The 24,121-nt window shown below is 41.5% G+C and overlaps 1 protein-coding gene across 4 annotated transcripts; it reads left to right on the forward strand.

Annotated features, from left to right (window-relative positions):
- The first annotated feature begins 15 nt into the window (after positions 1 to 15).
- Positions 16 to 21,412, forward strand: LOC124044086 (M-phase phosphoprotein 8-like). Of its 4 annotated transcripts, XM_046363501.1 has the most exons (14): positions 32 to 310; positions 4,690 to 4,851; positions 5,009 to 6,040; positions 6,175 to 6,262; positions 6,546 to 6,782; positions 7,020 to 7,142; positions 7,268 to 7,356; positions 18,030 to 18,170; positions 18,314 to 18,400; positions 18,591 to 18,745; positions 18,898 to 19,055; positions 19,141 to 19,265; positions 19,395 to 19,478; positions 19,632 to 21,412. In XM_046363501.1, the coding sequence occupies exons 1-14, from the start codon at positions 221 to 223 to the stop codon at positions 19,671 to 19,673; spliced, it is 2,613 nt and encodes an 870-aa protein (XP_046219457.1). In that variant the 5' UTR covers positions 32 to 220; the 3' UTR covers positions 19,674 to 21,412. The 4 variants fall into 4 exon arrangements, with proteins under 4 accessions (XP_046219454.1, XP_046219455.1, XP_046219457.1 ...); XM_046363498.1 differs by lacking the exons at positions 18,030 to 18,170; positions 18,314 to 18,400; positions 18,591 to 18,745; ... (2 more) ...; positions 19,395 to 19,478; positions 19,632 to 21,412 and adding exons at positions 9,660 to 11,991; positions 12,225 to 16,764 and having other exon boundaries at positions 16 to 310; XM_046363499.1 differs by lacking the exons at positions 18,030 to 18,170; positions 18,314 to 18,400; positions 18,591 to 18,745; ... (2 more) ...; positions 19,395 to 19,478; positions 19,632 to 21,412 and adding an exon at positions 9,660 to 12,308 and having other exon boundaries at positions 18 to 310.
- Positions 21,413 to 24,121: the final 2,709 nt, after the last annotated feature.

The following is a 24,121-nucleotide window of genomic DNA, read 5'->3' on the forward strand; positions in this document are numbered from 1 at the left end:
TGCACTGTTAGTTTTCCCCGCCTACTCAGACAGCTCACCTAGCCTATCAGCTCCCCCTCTGTAATGTTAACCAGCTAGCTAGTAGCAGAAAGTCACTGCGGCTAGCGAAGTAAATCAAAAAATAGACATCTTGTACTGTAGCTAGCTCCGGTCTTGGCTGTAATACCGGCTAAGGCATAATAAGAAAAGTAACGAATAATTGTTTATAACTAACGATAAAATGGCGGAAAAGCCAGAGGCTGGAGACAGCGAAGACGAGGTTGAAGATGTGTACGAAGTGGAGAGGATTATTGACATGCGAACGGAGGAGGTAACGAAACTAGCTAGCGAACGTTACTGCTAGGCAGTTTTGGTTGTTAGCCATCTAGCTGAACGGTAGCTTTATCTAGCTACACAATGTGGCAACAATGAGACGGTTTACACACTGGGAACCGTGATTAATTTATTTAAACTGTAAATAGACAACATAACTAGCTAGAAATACTAAAATGTCCATGCACAGTTAGCCAACCGAAAGGAAATTGAAATGGCTGCACAACTTTGCCCATACGGCGCCCTCTCCTTGCGCTAGGCCAAGGTCGGACAGACTGATGTTATTCTTTCGCGTTTCTGGACTTAAGCCATCCCCACTTGTGCAGACTTGCCAAATACAACAAACCCTCTGTACTAAGCCTTGCACAACCAAGTCGTAATTGTCTTTAATGAGCTAGCTACATGTGCTAGTTAATTTGCTATACTAGTTGGTTAGGAAAGTGCTAACGTTAGCAAACTAGCTAATAGTCTAGACATGTTTTGTGTAAGTTAGCTCGCTAAATAACTGGACGTATTAGCTATTAAGCAAATCGTCCACGGTACCTAATAAGATGGTACAGACCAGAGTTATTAAGATATTACTAGCTGTTACAGTTTGGCGGATAAACGTTGATACTTAGGTAACGTTAACATTTAGTGTTAAGGGCATGCAGGACATTTTCGACCAGTCTCTAATTGGCAATACTTAAACAATTCCCGACTTGGAAACCACCGCTGTCTTCTACACTGCCATGGCTAGTTGCAGGTTGGAGCGTTGGAATTTAGAAAATGCACCATGAAGTAATCCAACAATGTGTATACCATACCGCCATCTTGTCTATTTCAAATCTTCTCTCATTGATGGAGTGAAGATTTAAAATGGACAAGATGGCAGTTTACATACACATTAGTTTGTTGACATGGAACAACTGACTTACCTGGTATGCTAATTAGAGAAAACAGTAAACCATTTTTCTTACACCAATCCAATGCTTTTTTATTTTATGTATGAGGGTAAGTTCACACTTTGGGGGGGAAGGGGGAGTTTGGCAAAGGTCCCTGGCTACCACATTTCAGTCTGGTGATATCACTGTACTACACTATAGAGGAGAGCTGCTGAGTTGCCACACAACATGGGCCATGTGTCACAGGGATTAAGCAGTAGGCTCTTCTATTAAAGTGCAAGTAAGAATCTGTGTGTGTATAAGTAAAGGGAGAGAATGTGTTTGTGTAGGTCTGATCTGTGTGAGATGGAGTGAGTGTTAGGTGAAAGGGAGAAAAAGAGGATTTTGATTGTGGCTCAACAGAGATTCAGAGTGAAACACCCAGCCCCACCAAACCTCCAGAGTTCCGGAAGAAGGGGGAGGGCAATATTGGATGAGGAGGAGGGGTGTGTGTGAAAAAGTCACTTGCACAGCCAGTTCCTCTTATCTAAATTGCATTTGAGCTGAGAGTGTGAGGGCGGGTAAAAGGAAAACAAAGCCTCTGGGTGGAGAGAAACCTGACTCGTGCTTTGTTTACAATCACGACCAGCCATGCACTGTGCTGCAGTCACACGCGTACCTCATTTGAACCAGAACACATTAGTCACATGTAGAGGTCGACCGATTATGATTTTTCAACTCTGATACCGATAATTGGAGGACAAAAAAAACAGATACCGATTAATCAGACATTTCTTAACATTTATTTGTAATACTGACAATTACAACAATACTGAATGAACACTTATTTTAACTTAATATAATACATAAAATCAATTTAGCCTCAAATAAATAATCAAACATGTTTGGTTTAAATAATCCAAAAACAAAGTGTTGGAGAAGAAAGTAAAAGTGCAATATGTGCCATGTAAGAAAGCAAATGTTTAAGTTCCTTGCTCAGAACATGAGAACATATGAAAGCTGGTGGTTCCTTTTAACATGGGTCTTCAATATTCCCAGGTAAGTTTTAGGTTGTAGTTATTATAGGAATTATAGGACTATTTCTCTCTATACCATTTGTATTTCATATACCTTTGACTATTGGATGTTCTTATAGGCATTTTAGTATTGCCAGTGTAACAGTATAGCTTCTGTCCCTCTCTTCGCTCCTACCTGGGCTTGAACCAGGAACACATTGACAACAGCCACCCTCGAAGCAGCATGACACATGCAGAGCAAGGGGAACACCTACTCCAAGTCTCAGAGCGAGTGACATTTGAAACGCTATTAGTGCGCGCCGCTAACTAGCTAGCCATTTCACATCACATCGTTACACCAGCCTAATCTCGGGAGTTGATAGGCTTGAATTCATAAACAGCAGGGCTGCTGGCAAAATGCAAAAAAAGTGCTGTTTGAATGAATGCTTATGAACCTGCTGGTGCCCACCATCGCTCAGTCAGACTGCTCTATCAAATCATAGACTTAATTCTAACACAGAAATACGAGCCTTAGGTCATTAATATGGTCGAAACCCGGAAAACTATCATCTCAAACAAAACATTTATTCTTTCAGTGAAATACGGAACCGTTCCGTATTTTATCTAAATGGTAGCATCTATCAGTCTAAATATTCCTGTTACATTGCACAACCTTCAATGTTATGTCATAATTATGTAAAATTCTGGCAAATTAGTTCGCAATGAGCCATGCGACCCAAACTGTTGCATATACCCCGACTCTGCTTGTAATGAATGCAAGATAAGTGACACAATTTCACCTGGTTAATATTGCCTGCTAACCTGGATTTCTTTTAGCTAAATATGCAGGTTTAAAAAATATACTTCTGTGTATTGATTTTAACAAAGGCATTGATGTTTATGGTTAGGTACATGTTGGCGCAACGACAGTCCTTTTTTTGCGAATGCGCACTGCATCGATTATATGCAACGCAGGACACGCTGGATAAACTAGTAATATCATCAACCATGTGAAAGTTATAACTAGTGATTATGATTAAGTTTAATGCTAGCTAGCAACTTACCTTGGCTTCATTCATGTAACAGGCAGGCTTCTCGTGAGGCAGGTGGTTAGAGCATTGGACTAGTTAACTGTAAGGTTGCAAGATTGAATCCCTGAGCTGACAAGGTAAAAATCTGTCATTCTGCCCCTGAACAAGGCATTTAACCCACCATTCCTAGTCCATAATTGAAAATAAGAATCTGTTAACTGACTTGCCAAGTTAAATAAATATTAAATAAAGGTGTAAAAAACAATCGGCGTCCAAAATGACCGATTTCACATTTTTAGGAAACCTTGAAATCGGCCCTAATTAATCAGCCATTCCGATTAATCGGTCGACCTCTAGTCACATGATACAAACAAGCTAAATCTACTGTCAAAGTAAGCAGGTTTTCAGCCAACCTTTTTATGTGAGTAAAGGACATGTTGGATAAAGAATGTCACGACAGGAGTTATGGAAATTTGTCTAAACTTACCAGATGTCGACAAAACAAAATACGCTGGACAAGTTAAGATCTTTTTGTGAGAAATGGCAGTGGAAGCACCTTTATGCACTAATATTAATATAATAACCATCATATTAAAATACATTTGGCATCACGTGATATGTTGTGGTCCTCCCACTACGACTCAGGAAAGCATGCAGTTTATTAGGCTACAGATTAAATAAGTTAATAAACTTCACAGGGTGGTGAAAGTGCACGATGATGAGCTTGAGTCTTTCCAATAAATATCTAGGCTCTTATTCTGGTGACATGATGATCATTTCTATTTGTCAAATGACAGCCAAGCATGATCTCTTTTGTCCAAAATGATCTCATCACGTGGGTAGCCTACAAACACTGTATCTGGGAACTATTGGCTAGAGCCACATGCCAGTAGAAGAGTGGGCATATTTGCTTTAAAAGGCAACATGTTTGTGACAAAACAATCAGTAGAGTTGAAAATGAGATGGAAACCCATTTAACTTGGGAATTTAATCTCAAAAGTTGTTTATGTGCAATATGATATCACACACAGCCTTTTATCCACAAGTACATTTGATAGAGACATCTCTGGTGGGAAAATGCATATATTGTTTTTATGCAGATTTGAGAATATTCACATGAAAATCTGTCACCAATTGAATGGAAACCTAGCTAGTGTCAGAACGGTTATCCCCTGTGACTGGTTGTCTTTGGTGTCTCAGTGCCCTGGGTGGGGTACTGGGAGTACTGGCTGTGTGCCACATTGCCAGGCACAGTCGCTTAATGGAATGTGGGTTTGTCTCAGATGGAGAGGTCTGATTAGGCATGTGTCAGACTTAATACAAACTCTGTTTTTTTATACACCCAGGAGGTCTATGAGTAGGTGTAGGCCCAATAGTCACTCAGTCAGTCTTCATATTCTGCAATGATGTGAAATAACTGGACTGGTAATATTGCTCTCACCCACTTGTATTTGCCCTTGTCTTTAGGGGGAGGTCCTGTACCGCGTTCGCTGGAAGAACTACTCCTCTGACGATGACACGTGGGAGCCTGAGGCCCACCTGGAGGATTGCAGGGAGGTGCTCCTGGGCTACAAGAGGGCTCTGGCAGAGGCTAAGGTCACAAAAGACCAAGATGCTAAGAAATGCATGGTAAGTCCCATCCAGAATGATCATAGCCATCGTAAGAAAGGCAAGTCTAATTGCTGGAATGGAAAGTTCTTTATAGGACTGACTGTTACATGAACTACCTTTCGAGTAACCAATATCACTTTCAATGGCTGATGTGAATGTCCCCTCTCCTTTGTAGAAGTTGCCCATGAAGAGTGATGTGTTCGATGCTGACTCTGACAGCGACAGTGATATTGACAAGCCCACAGACCTGCATGTTAAGAAGAAGAAAAAGAAGAAGCCCAGAGAAGAGGATGAGGAGGAGGCACCTCCCCTGAAGGAGAAGAGGAAAAAGAAGAAAGACAAGCGCAAGGAGGACTTCAGGCCTCGTCCGGCACCGGAGTCTGATGAAGAGGAGCTTTCCCCTCCCCCAACCCCTGGCCGCGGAACCAAGATGTCCGACTCCAAAAAGAGATTTGTTGACTCCGATGAAGAGGAAGAAGCCCCTGTGCCCTCCAAGAAGCACAGGAAGGACAAGACCAAGGATGGAGGGAAGCACTGGAAAAAAGAGAATGGGGAGGAAGGGAAGAAGAAGAAGAAGAAAAAGAAGGATCGAAGGGGTGATCTGGAGTCTACTGAAGATGAGGCCACCGCCCCCCTGGAAGAGGAGCTTAGCGAGGGGCCATCTGAGTCCCAGACGGATGATACCACCACAACGGAAAAGTCTCGCGCTGATGACAAGCCCAAGAATAAGAAGGGTAAGTCAGAACTGAAGCTGCAGGGCATCAAGGACTTCCTTCAGGACAAGAAAGGCAAGAAACTGGAAACTTCGTCGCCAATGCTCTCCGCAAGCGGCCTCGCAAAACTGAAGAGCCTCACTTCCTCCAAGAGCCAGGGCCGGGATGAGCCGACACCAACCTCTGACTCCAGCGACACTCCTGCCCCAGCCCAAGTCCACAAGAAGGCCAAGGGCAAGAGCCACGAGACCACTCCTGCACCGCCTAAAATTCCCTCTTCCTCATCCTCTTCTTCCTCTTCCTCCTCTGGTGCAGGGGCAAGCACCAGCAAGACTGTGGAGGAGTCTAAAGTTGTAGTGGGTGGGGATAAGGAGCCGACCGCCTCCACTAACCTGTTTGAGAAGTTCCTGCTGAACTGCGAGGCCAAGGACCGTGTTCCCCGCAAACAGATGGTCCACCAGCCCACCACCACAGAGAACACTAAACCACCTAAGGTATGCCAAGCAGTTCTGCACTAAATGTACGGGGTTAGTAAATAAATGCTGGTGATATAGCCAGCGGCAGGGCCCTCAAAGTCTATCTTAAGCTGCCTCAAGTAAAATCTTAAATGTTTATGTTCAAATTTCAGCTCATAGGGAAAATTGAGAAAAGGACCAAGCCGACAAAGGAGTCACCTGCTCGGAAGCCAGAGCCAGATAAGTCCAAACATACAGACGGTGAGAAGAATTGAAAGGGTCTGTTGTTAAACTTTTTTTTTTTTGAATTGTGACGCAGCCACTACATATTGACTCAACCAAGACATAAACAAAAATGTAACTGACATTTTAGTAATTTAGCAGACACTCTTATTTAGAGTACCTTACAGTAGTGAGTGCATACATTTTCATACTTTATCGTACTAGTCCCCCGTGGGAATCTAACTCAAACTACAAACTCAGCCACACAGGAACCTCTTTTATGCCATCTTTTTATTTTTATTTATTTTCCCTTATCTAACAGCATTTCGGCCCAGTCAGAGCCCCGGTGCTATGGAGACTGGTGACAGGGCGGAGGCAGAGGAGGAACCCGCCCAGAAGTCAAAGTTCGGTGGAGAGGACCGGAGGGAGGAGGCTCAACGTTGGGAGAGGAGGACCCAAGAGGATGACAGGAGGAGGAGGAGGAGAGAGGACAGCGAGCCACGCCTCTTCATCGCCTGTGACGACAATCAAGACCCCTTGGAGAGCGCTGACAAGTCTGGTACGCCACAGAACCAACAAACACACATACACGCAGACATAAACACAAAGACACACACAAAAGTCAACACACACACACACATCTGTTACAAAACCTTATCATTATTGCTAACACCTATCCAATCCTTTCAGATCTACACAAGTGTTAAGGGGCAAATGGTTGTTTCTGGATAGACTCTCATAATGGCCATGTGAAATGATACTAAATGTACTATTGGATGTGGTTTGTGACTGACAGACAAAGGGCAAGCCTCTCTTAACCTTGGAATGGACCTCAACTTGGACTGGATGACACTGGAGGACTTTCAGAAACATTTGAACGGAGAGGATGAGATTCTCTCTGCTCCACCTCTATCTCCCGGTAAGTTTATATACTCTTTCTCTCTCATGTTTTCCAGCAGTCTCTCAACATCGGCTGTACATGGACCTCTCTCTTCCACACATGGATGTAGACAACTACTGATGTGAAATCTGTGTGTCCCTCAGGTGAGCTGCGGGATGCAGTGAAAAGTGGGGATTACATGTCTGTGAAACTTGCACTCAATTCCAAAGAGGACTACAATCTGGACCAGGAGGTACGTTCTGTGTTCCAAAGAAAGTACCTCACCTGCATTCTCCTGTCTTTGGGGAGCCCCAGCTGTTCCACATATTTATTCAGTCCCAGTACAAGCACTAACTAGTCACAACTAGTCAATTAAATATGTTTTTACGTTTTGTTAGAGTAGCCTGTGTGTGTGGTTATACTTGTGAGTTCATTCAAATGAGGACCATGTTGCGACATACATCACAGTTCTCTCCTCATAAGCTTTAGCTTTGTTCTTGGGTTTTCCAACAAAAAACTTACGTTAACCAACTTGGGGCGGCAACAGATTTGCTTTTGATACATATGTTTAGCTAATGCATATAGGTCAGCACCAAGAACCATAATTCATTACTCAATTAAAGCCACAATATGTTACTTTCATTCCAGAAATGACAGCAAGCGCAGTACAAAGGACTGGAAATTTAAGTTACAGATTGCCGCTTTAATTAAATGTATTGTGTAGAATGAATTTAGCCAGTCTGGTTCAAACATAGATACAACTGGATCAACTTAGCCACTCTGATCGAGTTATAAAACAGTTTAAATATTGGATATAACGTGAGAGCCGGTGATGGCATGCAGAGGTTGAATACCAGGACATTGAAAGAGAGAATCCGACTACAGTACCTGCTGACTGTATCCATTGAGGACCGCTAAGCAATAAAAGGTAAGCAGATTATGCCCTTTAACTACTGTTTAATTTAGCCTAATGGGGCTACAGATTGTTTTGTAAAGATGTGTTAAGCTTGAATAGGAACATGCAGTTTGTAAAATGTAATGTTTATTGCATTGCTTTAAAAACCAGTGTTTGCCTATTGTCATACCTAATAAACTGTTGTGCCAACTTTGTCTGGCAATGAATAAATCCAAGCATTATATTATATCGAATGTTTGTTGTTGTGCACAGTTGTCAGATAATTTTCATACGTTACTATGGAGACAGCTAGAGTGGTCTCAGACAGGTATTATCTTCTCATTAACAGACACAGAACATGATGAGCAAGAGGTCAAAGTTCACAAGAAGCTATAAGATACAACATTTACCTCAGGTACAGTAATGCCTTCAGAATAGTATTCTTGCACCACCGCAGAGCATGTAAAACTGCTGCGGACATAGCAGTACTGACATTTCACTCATCTTCATTATCGACAATGAATAGCCGAAAAGCTAAAAAATAAAAAACCTTCCTTAGTCACTCATTACAATACCAGTAACACATTTCATCTTTTGCCATACAGTTGTCTTTGTGTACAATAATAATTTTAAATATGAATCGAACAAAACCTTCACAGTTCAAAAAACTACTGCCATAAGCATGTATTCTATTAACAAAATGTGTTTACATAGGCTAATATTACTTGCCCAGTGACATTATTTTGTTTCGGTTGTCCAATTTAGCGTTGTTTATTATTACAATTTATAAGGACTCAATAGTATTCGTGTGGACCAATCAGTGTTTTTAAGGGCCTGCTGAATATATATTATATTTCTCAAACGTTTTACTGTAACTGTTGGGCAAGTTCCAGAATTCATTTGGACCAGAGTTTGTTTTGCATTTTTATAGACGGCCAAACACTCCAGGATCTTATTTGGGTCTATTTGTGAAAACACTTTTAAAATACCTACCCAACGCTCATCGTTGCATGTAGGTCACAAAATACTGAATATATTGAGGATTCAAAACAGTAATTGGCAAAATGAGGTTAGAAGCCTAGTTGCATGGCGTTTTCTTTTGTGTACCTTCCTCGTCTCCATGCAGCATCTCATGCAACATCACATTATTTAATTCATCAGACATATTTACAATGTCAAAACGTTGTAGTTCGCTGATTTAATACAATAAAGCCATAAACTATTCCTTGAATGGGTCAAATGTGGTTTTTTATTATTATTGAAGAATTCAGTCTACACGCAGTTTGGTGCTGTGTAACCATTGCATTGATTCTTGCTTGACTGTGATTTGAAGTTGAGAGCATTGTTGAGGTGCTCTTAGGCGATCATTTGAATGACTCACAATGTGTACTGTACATGTTTTTGAAGTAGCAGTACTATGAGGTTTTCACGATTATAGATTTATCTGCATATGAAACAGGGCAGGGGAGGGGACACCAGCTTTGTCTAGCATGATGGTTTAGTTGACCTAATTTCTCTTTGCCACAAAAGTTAAACACTAACTCCCAACAGCTATGAAGCTGCTTGATTTACGTCCCACTTTTCATACATTTGAAACTAAATGCATCATGAGATTAACCTTTTATAAGTTATGAATCTTACGTTTACTTGTTCTTTTACAGGCATACACTGTTGAACAGAAGAGTTTAAGTGGCAAAGAGAAGAGTTTAAATGAGGAAGAGGATATTTTAAATGAGGAAAAGAAGACTTTATGTGATGAAGAGAAGAGATTAAGTGATGAAGAGAAGAGATTAAGTGATGAAGAGAAGCCTTTATGTGCAGCAGGGAATCCTCACCGCACAAGGAATCCTCACCGCGAAAGGAATTCTCTTTGCAAAGATGAGATTCCTCAATGCGAAGAGAATCATTTACACAAGGAAGAGAAAAATTCTCTACACAATAAAGAGAAGACATCATGTGGTGAAGATAATACTTCATGCGATGTGGAGAAGACTTTATGTGACATGGAGAGAGCTTTATGTGACATAAAGAAGGGTGCTGAGGAAAGCAGTTTGAGTGGTGACGAGATTCACGAAAACAGTTCAGGTGATGAGGTAGAACGACAAAGACTTGATTCAAATGTTCCAAGTGGGTCAGATCCTCTTCCATCTAATGCAGAAAGCTCATGCGAGGATGAATATGAGCAGTACCCTCCAAAAACGGCACAAGCTAAAAAAACTTGCCGCAAAATATTTGCGCCACGTAAAGGTACACGGTCAAGCTTACGTTCCAGCACAAAAATGACAGTCAGCGCATGTAGTACGATAGATGATGATGATGATAAGGGGAAATTGGACAAAAAGTATTTCTGCCTTTATTGCAATGAACCACACCACAACATTGCAAGACATTTAGAAAGGATGCACGCAGAAGAAGCAGCTGTTGGTCATGCTATCAGCTTCCCAAAACTCTCCAAAATCAGGTCTCTGTTGCTTGACCAACTCCGTAACAAAGGCAACGATCAACACAACTTAGAAATTCTTCAATGTGGAGATGAAGTTGTGACAAAGAAAATACCCTCTTACAGTGGTGCTTCTGTGCGTGACTACCTACCCTGTCAACACTGTGTAGCTTTTTTTAACAAAATAGATTTATGGAAGCATGAGAGCTCATGTAATGCCAGAAAAGGACAAGATGAAACGAGGGGAGGAAAAAGAGTGAAGATCCAGGCTGCGTCCTCTCAACTTGTTCCATTGCCTGTCTATTCTACTGGAGGATGTGAAGAAATAATACACAATATGAATCAAGATGACATCTCATGCCACATCAAAAATGATCCCCTCATATGTAAATATGGCAATGCACTATCTGCAAAGCATGGTCATGCCAAGTCACAGTTTACTTACATTGGTTCAAAAATGAGGGAATTGGCTAGATTTGTACTTAATGTAAATGAGATGGACTGTGATGTCCAATACTTGCATGAAGTATGTGTACCATCCAAATTCAAATTGGCCGTTCATGCTGCCAGGAAAATGAGTGGTCATGACCCTGCCTCAGACAGGTACAAGACCCCATCTCTTGCTTTAAAGATTGGCTATTCCTTGAAAAGAGCTACCGAAATAGCTTTTGGGGAGAGTCGTATGACAGAGGACCGTGAGGCAGAGGAACAAGCCAAAAGCTTCATTGAACTTCTTGAAAACGATTGGAATAACTGTTTTTCCGGTCTATCCCTCAGCGCTGTCCCTCAGTGTGATGAAGTTGATGTGTCTTCACTAACTGAGGATTTGATCAAACTTCAGAAGTTTCTCAAGGTTGCAGAGGACACAGCGAAGAAAGAATTGCTGGAGAACCCCACCAACACTGTCTGGAAAAAGCTCAATGAAACTCTTCTTGCAGAAATAGCTCTCTTCAACAGAAAAAGGACAGGGGAAGTTGCGAAAATGCTGTTGGAAACGTACACAAACAGGAAGAAAGCTCCAGCTAGTGCAGACATTTTCAATAACCTCTCAAGGCTGGAGCAGGAGCTTGGAGATGACAAATTAACCAGGTTGGAAATAGAAGGCAAAAATGGTAGGAAAATGCCAGTCCTACTAACGGAGAGGATGATCTCATCTCTTGAGATCCTTATTGCAAACAGAGACAAAGTTGGTGTGTCAAAGGACAACCCTTATGTCTTTGCACGTAGCCTGGATGCAGCAAGCTACATCAGAGGGTTTGACTGTCTGAGGAAGTGTGCACATGAGTGTGATGCAAAGAATCCTGAAAGTCTGATCCATGCGACAGTGAGGAAAGAGGTTGCTATCCATTGCCAAATACTAAACTTGAATGAAAGTGAATTGGATCAGGTGGCAAAGTTATTGGGACATGACACCCAGGTCCATAAAGAGTACTACAGGCTCTCTGAAAATGCAGCACATCTAGCAGAAATCAGCAAATTGCTGCTTGCAATGGATCAGGTTCCAGTGGTAATTCCAGGGCCATCTGGGGAAAGGGTTGTTTCTCCTACATATGGTGAGTATTAGTTGCTTTACAGGGTATTTGGAGAAAGATGTCCATTGTGTTTTAAGGGGTTAAATGATAAATTCAGTGGAAAATTCTGTTTTTGTGCCATTTACATGTTCACGAGACCTACATTTTTGAGAAGCTGGCAACTTATTACTCTAGTGTTTTCTCTGTTCCTCTTCACAATATAATAATTGCACATGATCATGAATCATTTTCTTCTGTTTCTATTCGTTTCATAGGGACATCTTCTGCAGGGACATACCCAGCTGGGACAGATAGTGGAAGGACATATCCTACCGAGACATGTCCTACTGGGTCATCATATCCTACAGAGACATATTCAGCGAAGTCATATACTGTGGAGGCACAGCCTTCAAGGTCATATCATGCTGGGACATATCCTGAGAAGTCATATCCTTCAGGATTACAATCTGTGATGTCATATTCTGCGGGGACAGATTCTGCGAGAGCATATCCTACCGTGACACATCCTGCAGGGACCTATCCAGCAGGTTCATATGTTGCAGGGACATATACTGCAGAGACACATGATGCAAGATCATATCCTGCAAGTGCTTATACTTCGGGGACGAATCCTGTCAGGTCATATCCTGAAGAGACATATCCTGTGGGGAACCATTTTGTGGGTACACAACTTGCTAGGTCATATCCTGGAACATATCCTGGAACACTATCCTGCACAAACACTACCAGCGCATACAGTTATTACACCAACACTTCCAACGCAGACGCTTCCTGTCGGGGCAGTTCCTGAGGGGACAGATAAGGTGGGCACAGTGTGGAAACGGAGACCGTGGAGTGATGCTGCTAAGGCTGCGGTGAAGCGTCAGTTAGGACACTTTATCTCATTGATGGAGGTTCCAGGTAAACGGGACTGTGAAGTATGCCTCCACAATGAGCCAGCTGTACGAGACAGGACATGGAGAGACATCAAAAACTATGTGCACAACACAGTAAAATCTATTAAAAGGAAAAAGGGTCTTACAAGAGTGGACCCCACCCAACAGACAAAGAAAGGGGCATCAAAGAAAGAAAAAGAAACGGAGGCAAAGAGTGCTAAGGAAAGAGTTGGTGGAACAATGACCGTATCTGCACAGGAGAGACTAGAGGCAGGTCCTGTTGCAATACCAAGGAAACAGAAAATTTGGGGTGATGAGGCTCAGGCTGCGGTCAGGCGGCAGCTAGGAGACTTCACTAAACTGATGAAGATTCCAGGTAAAAAGGAATGTGATGCATGCATTGCAGCTGAACCAGTTCTACAAGGCAGGACATGGAAAGATATAAAAAACTATGTGCATAACACATTAATGACAATGTGCAGGAGGCATATTTCAGGCAAACAAAACATGGATAGTGAAAAAACAATTCCTGTGACACAGAAACCAGGGTTGCAACAGAGTCCAGTTGTGCATCAGAAACCAGGTGTGCCGTTGGGACATCCAGAAGATTGTCCTGTTTATCTGTCCTTATGATTACCTTGAACTATTTTGAAAACCTCCCACGGTTGAAGGTATGCAAGGATGGAGAAAGGAGAAGATAGCTTTTGATTTAATCTGACTCTGATCTCACTTCGTGACAAAGCAAGAATGAAGTATCTACTTCATTCTACAAACTTATCCGTAGCAACTACATAGTGATATATTATGCATGCCAACTTGTTTAGCAGATGTTGAAATTGTCAACTACAAAATTCCATTGTCACAATGCATTATGTGGTGACAAAACTCAGTATTTTGCTATGGGCTACACATTTGCAACCTTGGGAGAAAGGAGGCAACGAAGAAGGGAATCATACCTCGTTTAAAAATAAATTCTAGTGGCCCTTTACAAAGGCTGTCAAACTGAATCTTCTGGGTCAGCAATGGCAACAAGGCCTCATGGACGTACATTTGGAATCCAAACGCACCACACGTTTCGATTGAACCATGTTGCATAAAAATGGCCACAATAACTGACTGAAATACAGTATATGCTCCACATGGATAGATAACATGTACCAAGTACAGTGCATAATGTTAGTTTTTTTTTAACAACTTCGTAGATTGTTGTGCAAATCTATACAGTTAAACTGACTTTAGCTTTTTGATCACAATACTGGTATACTTTACTTTCACTAAATGGTTCTGGATCCAGATGTACAAAATGTTTTGTGTATATGTCTAGGTTAGGTTTTGAGTAAAAACAACTGACTAGCAAACCTGGGAATTTAGCAGGTTATTCCTGGTTGAAGTGCGTTGTGAATGGGTTTCAGGGCTCCATCTGTGCTAGCTGCACATTCTACATTGTCACCTCACTCAAACCTTCCTATTTTCTGGGGCGGCTAATATGATATGGTCAAATAGTAAAGTTCATTATCCTCATTCCTGTAATATTAGTGTCTGCCCACCTGCCCTTGTTTCGCTGGGGCCTGCTGATGTGATAAGTGAGCCATTCTCCTCTCTGGTAGAAAAACGCATGTTCTGGTTGTACAACAATAAGGAGGTCTCAGCTTTCTGTAGGTATACTTTTCTAAACTCAATATTGAGCACAGTAGCAACTATTTTACAAACAATATTTCATATGGCTTTCAGATACGGAGTGGGCAGTGAAATACGCATCGAATATTGTGAGGGCATATAGGTCTCATTGGAGTTTTCAGGACATTCCATTTACTGATTAATACATGGCTACTAGTAGTGGGTATCATATTTAGAGTTAGCGATCTAATGTGTTTTGAATTTCCACTTCCACAGATGTTGAATTAGCCCCAAATGTATGTTGTAGATGAAGGCAAATTCATCTTTATTGAAAAATAAAAACATTCATATATAACAATTTCCATGTTGTCAACCCAAAATCCATGCCAATCATGGGATTAGGTTGCACATCAAAATATCTTGAATCATGCATTCCTGATTGGACATGTTAGATTAAACAACGTATTTCTTGAATAGCATCTCGGTGTAGTTTATTACAAAAAATAACTATGACTGACTTTATAAGATGAGTACAAACATTTTATATTGCATGACGCTGCAATTTTTGTGGTTCGTGACTAAATCATGGGCTGGTGCCACCAACTGAAAAAGTTAGGCACAGTTCAGATGCCAAATGTATGGCGAGTCGAACTGAATAGAAATGAAAAGCAGGCTGTCATGGTTGAGAGCTTTTCTTGACTTACCAACAGTGCAGACTTTCTTGTTGGTTTTGGGTTGAATTCCGGCATAACAGTGACCTTATGTGTTTTAGAAACCACAAGGTTTATTGCACTAAAAGGGCAATGTCCGGCGAGGCGCACTGCGTGGTTTCACACGGCACTCTATCCCTGCTCCTCCAAAGAGAAAGTTACATATTGTTTTGTTCGGTGCGGCGATGGAGCGGTGTTTGAACTAGTGCCACCCGGGGAAAATGCTAGTCAGGTGCCACGGGTTTATGTACGAAATATGTGCCAAGCTAAGAGACTATGGCTTGATGTTTGAGCCGCTTAAAATCCAATCACGTCAAGAAGAATGTTTAGATGAAGACTGCTCCATTGTAAATTGTTACTTATTATAAATACAAGGTATACTTACACAATTCATACTCGATTGCTTTTGAAACATGGTTGAGTTTATTATCATGGATATTGTATTTATGTTATTAACGTTAGCTAGTTCGCTATCTAGTAGTCCTAGCTACCGGTATGTATTAGTAGTTTTTTAAATATGTTTTTGTGTATATATATATATATATTTTTTTCTCCCCAATTTCGATCTCATCAGTGACACGTTCAGATCCTATCAAATGGCCCATTTATGGATGCATTCCGATTTTCCACCCTTCACTCAAAGTGACTGGGAGTGTGCAAGTAAACTCTTTGAAAGAAGTGTGGAATCCGCACTCAGCGTGAGTGATAGCTGATGGGTTTGGCAAGAACGGGTGCATTTTTATTAGCAATCCCTTTACATCGCTAGTTTGAAGGCTAGTTTATGGTTCTTAAACCAAAGCCTTGTTTATGGTCACAACTTTTTACAGTAATGGTCACTAAAGTTGGATGACTTCCCATCCAATTTGAGTCCGTTTTTGGTTCTCCTATCCACTCCTTTGGCCAAAGTTTACTATTGATAAGAAACTGAAATCTGCCTTAACAATTGGAAACAGATCCTTTGTTCTGCATGTGGAATTGGTTTCAGATTCACACACACAACCTAGGCTATTTCTCTTATACATGTGTTTTCTACTAACTATTATGTGAATTATTAGGCATTAGCTGAACATGTACTTGTTTAATTGCTTCTTGTCAAACGATAAACATTTCAACTATTAAAATTAATATTATTCACTACAGTCTTAACCATATTGATTCACAGTAGCTGTTTAAGTTCCTCAACACTAATTTAGGCTGACTACAGGGTTTGACGGCTGTTGCTTCTTTGTATTATTTGATCCGCTTGCCTACTAGATAATGTTACTATCGCAAGTAAACCTTTGTTGCTTCTAATTGGATCAAGGAGGAAGAATGTAAATAAATTAGTTCATAGTTGTCAGTTCATGTTGTAACTGCATAAGGTCTGCCAGTGTTGGGTGTTAACTGAGAACAATTGTCGGGGGTTTAAACCACACCCCGCTATTTACTGTCTGAAGACATGGACATCATTGCTTAAATAGTTTTTTTTCGCCAACATGTATTTGTTATCAAGCTGCCTTTTGTTACCACCTGGTGCTTATTGTGTTTATTGTAAGATACTATATTTGCGCCGTTAATAAATTGTTACTTGATGTAAACTTTCTAAGCCGCAAGACATGCTCTTTCAGTTCTGAGAATATTCATATAGCTTACTTGATGCCCATCATTAGAGTTCCAACAGGGATTTGGAATTGTAACGGTTATGGAAAACCTCTTTGAGATTTCATGATGTTGTAATACTAGGAATCTACACTACATGACAAAAGTATGTGGACACTTGCTTGTTGAACATTCATTCCAAAATCATAGGCATTATGATTGCTGATACAGCAGCCTCCACCCTTCTGGGAAGGCTTTCCACTACATGTTGGAATATTGTTGCGGGGACTTGCTTCCATTCAGCCATAAGAGCATTAGTGAGGCCCGGGCACTGATATTGGGCGATTATTCCAGACCATTATTACTCCAACAAACTTTATAATTGGCACTATGCATTCGGGCAGGTAGCATTCTCCTGGCATGCGCCAAACCCAGATTCGTCCGTTGGACTGCCAGATGGTGAAGCATGATTCATCACAGAGAACACATTTTCCACTGCTCCGGAGTCCAATGGCGGCGAGCTTTACACCACAAGCCCACGCTTGGCATTGCGCATGGTGATCTTAGGCTTGTGTGTAGCTGTTCGACCATGGAAACCCATTTCATTAAGCTCTCGACAAAGAGTTATTGCGCTGATGTTGCCTCTAGAGGCAGTTTGGAACTCTGTAGTGAGTGACAGAATTTTTACGCACTTCAACACTCGGGCAGTCCAGTTCTGTGAGCTTATGTGGCCTACCACTTTGCAGCTGGGCCGTTGTTGCTCCTAGACGTTTCCACTTTACAAAAAAACAAAACACTTACAGTTGACTGGGTCAGCTCTAGCAGGGCAGAAATTTGACAAACTGACTTGTTTGAGAGGTGGCATCCTATGACTGTGATGTTGAAAGTCACTGAGCTCTTCAGGAAGGCCATTCTACTGCCAATGTTTGTGTATGGAGATTGCATGGCGGTGTGCTCGATTTTATACACGTCAGCAACGGATGTGGCAGAAATGGCTGAATCCACTAATTTGAAGTGGTGTCCACATACTTTTGTAAATATAGTATATTGCCATTGCTCAGTGCTTTATGCTTTTACATACTTAAAAACCTTTTGGATGAAAAGACAACACCCTAGGTAAGTCTTTTTAGAAAGCTTAACTTATCTTTTTATAGTTCTATAAACAATTAGCTGTACAGATACATTTTGATTCCTTCCCCTCTCCCCATAGTGTTTGCTACCAGAGGCTATGGAAAGCTCTGGTCCTCAGTAATGAAGGAGTTTGTGTTGCCTCCTGCAGGACTCCAGCGGTATGTCCCTGAGTATGTTGGCAGCAGCAGGGGGACAAGATGACATCCTGAGGCTCCTGATAAAGAAGGGGGTGAAGGTGAACGGACGGCAGAAGAACGGAACCACTGCCCTAATGCACGCTGCAGAGAAGGTAACACAGTATGGACTGGTTTAAACCGCCTCATTAAACAGTCTAGTCTACACACATGTATACACTACTCTTGTTTGTGTGTAAATGTCTTATGCAAGGTTTACTTACTTAACCCTCTAATTTCTTTTTTTTCTTCATTTCAGAACTTCCTGACCACAGTTGCTATCCTCCTGGAGGCAGGGTCCTATGTCAACGCTCCGACACTGGGAGGAGAGACAGCCCTGATGAAGGTATGGCGGAGGAAGGAAAAAAACGGGCGATGAAGACAAATACTGTGTTTAATTAGAAATCAACATATCACCCCTGAAGCACAGAGATTAAGTTAATCAATGACTCCTATTTGTAAATATCCTAATTTCTGCTAAAGTCCTGTGTTAGACTTATCGCAATAGTTCCTTACCAGTAGCCTCTGTTCTTCAGGCTTGTAAGAGGGGGAATGCTGACGTGGTGCGCCTCCTACTGGAGTACGGGGCCGACTGTAACATCCTGTCCAAACACAAGAATACGGCCATGTACTTCGCCAAGGTTAGCAACAACCTGCTTGTGTACGACCTCATCAAGGACCACATCAACATGTGAGTGTTGCTGCCATGTCTCTCTTGCTCTGTAAACTTATGAGTTAGTATGTATAAATAAAGGTACATATATATGTAAGAGTTCAGATGGTATACTGTAACCCCACATACTGTTAGCAGCAAAGTGATATCTTATTCTCCCTCACACACAGGTTATCAAGTGTGGCGGAGGACACAATCCGGGCATTCTTTGAGACTCGGCTGGCCCTGCTGGAGCCGGTGTTCCCTCTGGCCTGTCACAGACTGTGTGAGGGACCAGACTTCTCTCTGGAGTTCGGCTACAAACAATCGCCTCACACACCTGGAGAGGGTAGGATTCACCTACAAACAGTGCTAATCCCCTGCACACACTGTATTGGGGGGTTAGTTAAAACATTTAATCTCTCTCCTTCCAGGCTCAGGTATACTGCTCTTCATCTTCCATGCTAACTTCCTGAGTGAGATCACAGCCAGGCTGTGTGGGCCCTGCAGTGTCCACGCTGTGGTGCTCAACGACAAGTTCCAGCTGCCCATCTTCCTGGTGAGTCTCATTCTAGATCACGAGTACTCCTGATCTGGAGAACGGTAGATTTTTTGGGGGGGTTCTACCTCATAGTTAGTTGATTGATTCATGTCACTGATCTTTTCCTCTTTCAATTACACCCCACAGGATAGTCACTTCATATACTCATTCAGCCCAGTGCCAGGTATCAACAAACTGTTCATTCGCCTGGCAGAGTCACCTACAGCCAAGGTACACATACATATATACACACACACACAGCAGAGTAACTCATGGCCATGGTGAGAGGGAGTCTAGGCCCAGTTACTGTAAAGGACTGACAAGTTGTTGATAAATTAAATTTGACCAATACATTTGATTGATGGAATCTTTCTTTCTCCCCAGGTGAAGCTTCTCATCTGTGCATACCGTGTTCAGCTACAGTGATGCGTAGCACCTGCCAAGTTCAGAGTTTCCAAGCTGCCTGGACCCCAAGCACAGCATGGGAGATTCACACACATACCAAGATTCACCCACGTGCAATCACACAACATGAAGAACACTTTGACACACACACACCAGTCTACCTTCATATAAAGTTGTTGGACATTAAGCATCCACCCAGAGTTTGAGAGACTGTTTCTCTGGCAGAGGATTAAAGGACAAGAACAGCATATCAACCCTGTCCATTGACCAATCATGTATATTCCTGTGTGTACGATTAATACTCTAACTGAAGTCTTTGAGTTCTGCTTTTGTGTATGCGTAGGGGGACAAAAACCTGATGTTTTGTTTGTGCTCTTGATGGCATCATAGGCAACGGAGTTCATGTCAGATTCTTTCGACCAAGTTAATGCTTTTCCTAATTATACCATTTTAGAAATGAAAAGATGTTGCCTTTCTGGAGTTGTCTATATTTTATTGTCTGTACATACAGGTGTGGAATGTCAAGTTTGAATGATGTTTGTTGATTTAGGCACATTTGCCACTGTTGGAGTGGGTTAAAGTATAGCATGATGCTTCAGATGCAATTTTACTAAAGGGCTAATGTGTCACTCCTTACGAGTGAAGAATCATGCTTCTTGGGATTGGAGGAAAACACAAAAGATGAATAGTCTAGGACTACATGAGAGCATGATTTTAACTACTTTATCAAAATAGACATCCAGATCGCTTGTAAAGGTTGTTTTTGCGATGATGATAATGCAGAGCACATCCTGGCAATGATCTGCCTTGCTGGCATACAACATATGGGATAAACGTGTATTAATGATAATTACCGTAATATGAACAGGAATTGCCATCCTTGTTTTAGAAGATGTAGGAATTCATTTGATATGATTCCTTCTGCCTTAATAGCCACATCGTTAAAATAATTTCCCCATTTGTGAACTGGCAACTTAGTAAAACAGTGAAATTCACCAAAGGATACCCATGCCTGTAGTTTATTCTGAAGATCTGTAAAATGTAGGCACAAGCGTATCCTATCAGTCCTTCCCCGAAGAGTTTTGAAATCTGCCACACACCCTTTGAATCAGGCATTGTTTTCTCAAAGGAGAAAAGAATGCAAACATTTAAAAAATTGCATCTACACAATGTCTTGCACAACTAGCTAAGTTTATTTTTATCACTTTATACATTTATTTTGGCATTCCACCTTTTGTGTTTGGAGGAGGGTCATTTCATATGCTTTGTGTTATATGGGAGCCTTTGGATGCCCCTACCCAATTTTAAGTTGACATGTAAAATGGTAAGGGTTATGTTAAGTGGCGATTTTAGCGTGTAGCTTGGTGGTGAAAACAAAACAAAAAACATAGATGCAAAGCCACAAGACTAATCAATACATAAATTGCACTATAACGGTGACAAACGGTGCCCACAAACTGTTAAGCCCTACATAAAGCTGTTCCAACAGCAGAACTTTCATTTCAGCACCATGGAGTGAATCCTTACCACCTCTACACCTGACTATCAGTGGGGCCTTGTCTGGCAACGAAACAGTTCACTCAGACTCATTTACTGCCTTTAAAAAAAACATAGCTGATATGACTGACTTGTTTAAACAAATCTGGTTTCTTCTAACAATTGAGATGTACAAACTATAGCATAAGGGAATGACGAGGCACTAATTTTGATTAAGACATATTACATTTATGCTGCAGCATACAATACATTTTTGGACCCACCTTGGTGTGCTGTGCTCAGATCCTTCTTGTGGGCAAATTTTGTCATCCAAGTCTCGCATTCTCTGGCTTTATGGTGCTTTCAAGACAACTGGGAACTCTGAAAAAAACTAGGTCGAATCATGACGTCAGTGATCTTCAGGTCGGAGCTCTAGAAAGAGGCCAGAGTTTCCGACTTGGATGACTGTTCAATACGTATTTTCCCAGATGGAGCTTGTTTTCCAAGTTCCCAACTGTCTGGAACTCACTGAAGTCTGAGATTCCCAGTTCTGTGTTTCCAGTTGTTTTGAATGTGGCAGAAATCATGCTGGATTGACAGCATGGCCAATGTATTCAACATTTTCTGACCTATGATGTTGGATGTGAATGTTTAGCGTTTTAAGCTTGGAAAAGAGACCCTTAAACCCAGACTTGGACTCCACTGAATAGCAGGCTAGTGATTGCTTTGCAACGCTTGCAGTTAGCCACTGACTCCTTCCAAACCACTCATTGTTGAATTTGCGATTTACAACTTGTGTAATGTTTATGTCCAATGAGCACCAATACGTTTAATCTATAATTGGTCTTCATATGACAAGGATTTGCCAGTAGATTGTCATCTTGATTCATGATGATGACTGCTTGTCTAGCTTGCTAGCTAAGATTTTGAAAGTATGATGTTGACATGATCAGCCCAATCAAAGCTACAGTAGATATAACGTGATTTGTCATTTTATCTGTGGCCAATAACCTTGAGCCTTCTTGGATTGGCACTTCTAATGTAAATTTATGTCTGCACCCAAGGGGCTTGAATTTTCGAGCTCTCCTCGTAGATTTTGCGGTGAGGTAATGTCCCTATGAGTGACAGAACACTGAGCCAATCACGTCGCAACTAGAGAACATTACCAACCCCTACGCTTCTGATTTTCTGCTGGCTGCCCTACCACCACAGAAAGCACTGAGCTTGGCTGAATCACCTGCATTTTGGAGCTGCCTTATTCAAGAAATTAGAAAAGAGACCATGTTGTATGCGGCTTTATTAACTCAATTATTTAAAAAATTACATTTGCAAACTGATATGTGACGCGTATTAATGCCAAAATAACATGCAAAGCAGGGAACTAGAAACACATAAGATATACTGTTTATTTTTGCTAAATAGGTGGGGCCCACATGACGGATCGCCACTGATTATTTTTTTAACCTTTATTTAACGAGACAAGTTAGTTAAGAACAAATTCTTATTTTCAATGACGGCCTACGAACAGTGGGTTAACTACCTTGTTCAAGGGGCAGAACGGCAGATGTGTACCTTGTCAGCTCGGAGATTCGATCTTGCAACCTTCCGGTTACTAGTCCAACGCTCTAACCACTAGGCTACCTGCCTAGTTTAACCTTTCTTACAATCGCACTTTCGTCCACATTCCCTCTCTTCGACAAACGTAGACATTTTCGAAAAAGGTCTGAGGAAGGACGCAGGAGTTGAACAAATCTAATTGAGAAAACACCACGGTCTCTGGCCCACACTCCAGCACAGTAGGAGGCAGTAATGCACCATTGACGTTGGATGTCAACCCCTGGCAAATCCCAGTTAAGACAACGTCTCTACTTTGGGGCGCATGCAGCGTTGCCACGTTTGTGGTTTTCCTGCATTTGGGCTACTTTGACAACGATGTTGGAAAAAGTATTGGGTTTGGGGGCTATTTATAAATTGTACCGCGGCTGCCATGGCATTTCTCTTAAAAAATATACATGTCACTGACCGCTAGGGAAGGCCGGAGGGGGTGGGGGGGTGTTGAGAGAACACAACAGTTCTTGGCTGAGTCACGTGAGCAAGAGGAGAGCTGCACGTGTTCACGTTGTGACAACTTCTCACCAGTTGTTGGTAGGCCATTTAGATTGTCATTATGGAAACACCTATTTCTCTTTTTATGAACTCTTTTTCCATAAAACATAGCTGAGACACATCGAGAAGTAATGGAAACAAAACACTGGAAAACGACTTTGGGCGCATTATATAAATTCGGAGGTGGTTGAAAGTGCATTCTCTATGACTGCTTAAAGAAAACGGTATCAAGCAAAGTGCTTTATGCATGCTCAGTTCTTGGGGGTTTCCCGAGTGAATTTGAAATGGAAGTTATGGAACTCCCTTGCGTGGTTCATTTTATGAGGAAAAGTCATTTGTAAAAATATACATTTGCCTCTGTTAGTCATCAAGTAGACTATTAATGAATATGCCATTGTAGGCAACCATTAGATACAATACATATGTTGAAATTAAGATATCACTGGATTCATTACGAATCAAATTGGGCCACTTGTGTAGCCTACCTGGAGCTGGTGAACTTGTTGCCTTGTGTTATTATGAACAAATTAAATTGACGGTAACAGTAGTCAGATTAGGCTACTGGTAGACTACAGCAAAAACAAAACAAAAAAATAACCACTGACTGTTGATGACAAGCATATTCAGGTCATATACATATCATTAATATTCAGTGATTTAAATTATGACCCCTGTTGCAGCAGGCTATTTGGGAAACAAGCATTTCTTATTGCAAAATTCATTAATAAATGTGTCTGTTAATTTGAACTAAGCAAGCTGCTAAATCGTTCACTTTATATCTTGCCTACATCTTGTCTAGGCTACTGTAAACTATCTGAATTTACATGTTGGCCTATCAGGGGCTATAGGCTACCTGTAGCTACCAGTCAATCTCGAAAATGGGCCAT

The sequence above is a fragment of the Oncorhynchus gorbuscha genome, linkage group LG09, assembly GCF_021184085.1.
Source record: "Oncorhynchus gorbuscha isolate QuinsamMale2020 ecotype Even-year linkage group LG09, OgorEven_v1.0, whole genome shotgun sequence".
Classification (NCBI taxonomy): Eukaryota; Metazoa; Chordata; class Actinopteri; order Salmoniformes; family Salmonidae; genus Oncorhynchus; species Oncorhynchus gorbuscha.

Bases quoted from the DNA above. Each gene is read 5' to 3' on its own strand.
- LOC124044086 (XM_046363498.1), top strand. From the start codon at position 221: ATGGCGGAAAAGCCAGAGGCTGGAGACAGCGAAGACGAGGTTGAAGAT. The intron at 6,041-6,174 runs GTATGCCAAGCA...TTCAAATTTCAG, and splicing joins AGAACACTAAACCACCTAAG to CTCATAGGGAAAATTGAGAA. The intron at 7,357-9,659 runs GTACGTTCTGTG...GTTCTTTTACAG, and splicing joins ACTACAATCTGGACCAGGAG to GCATACACTGTTGAACAGAA.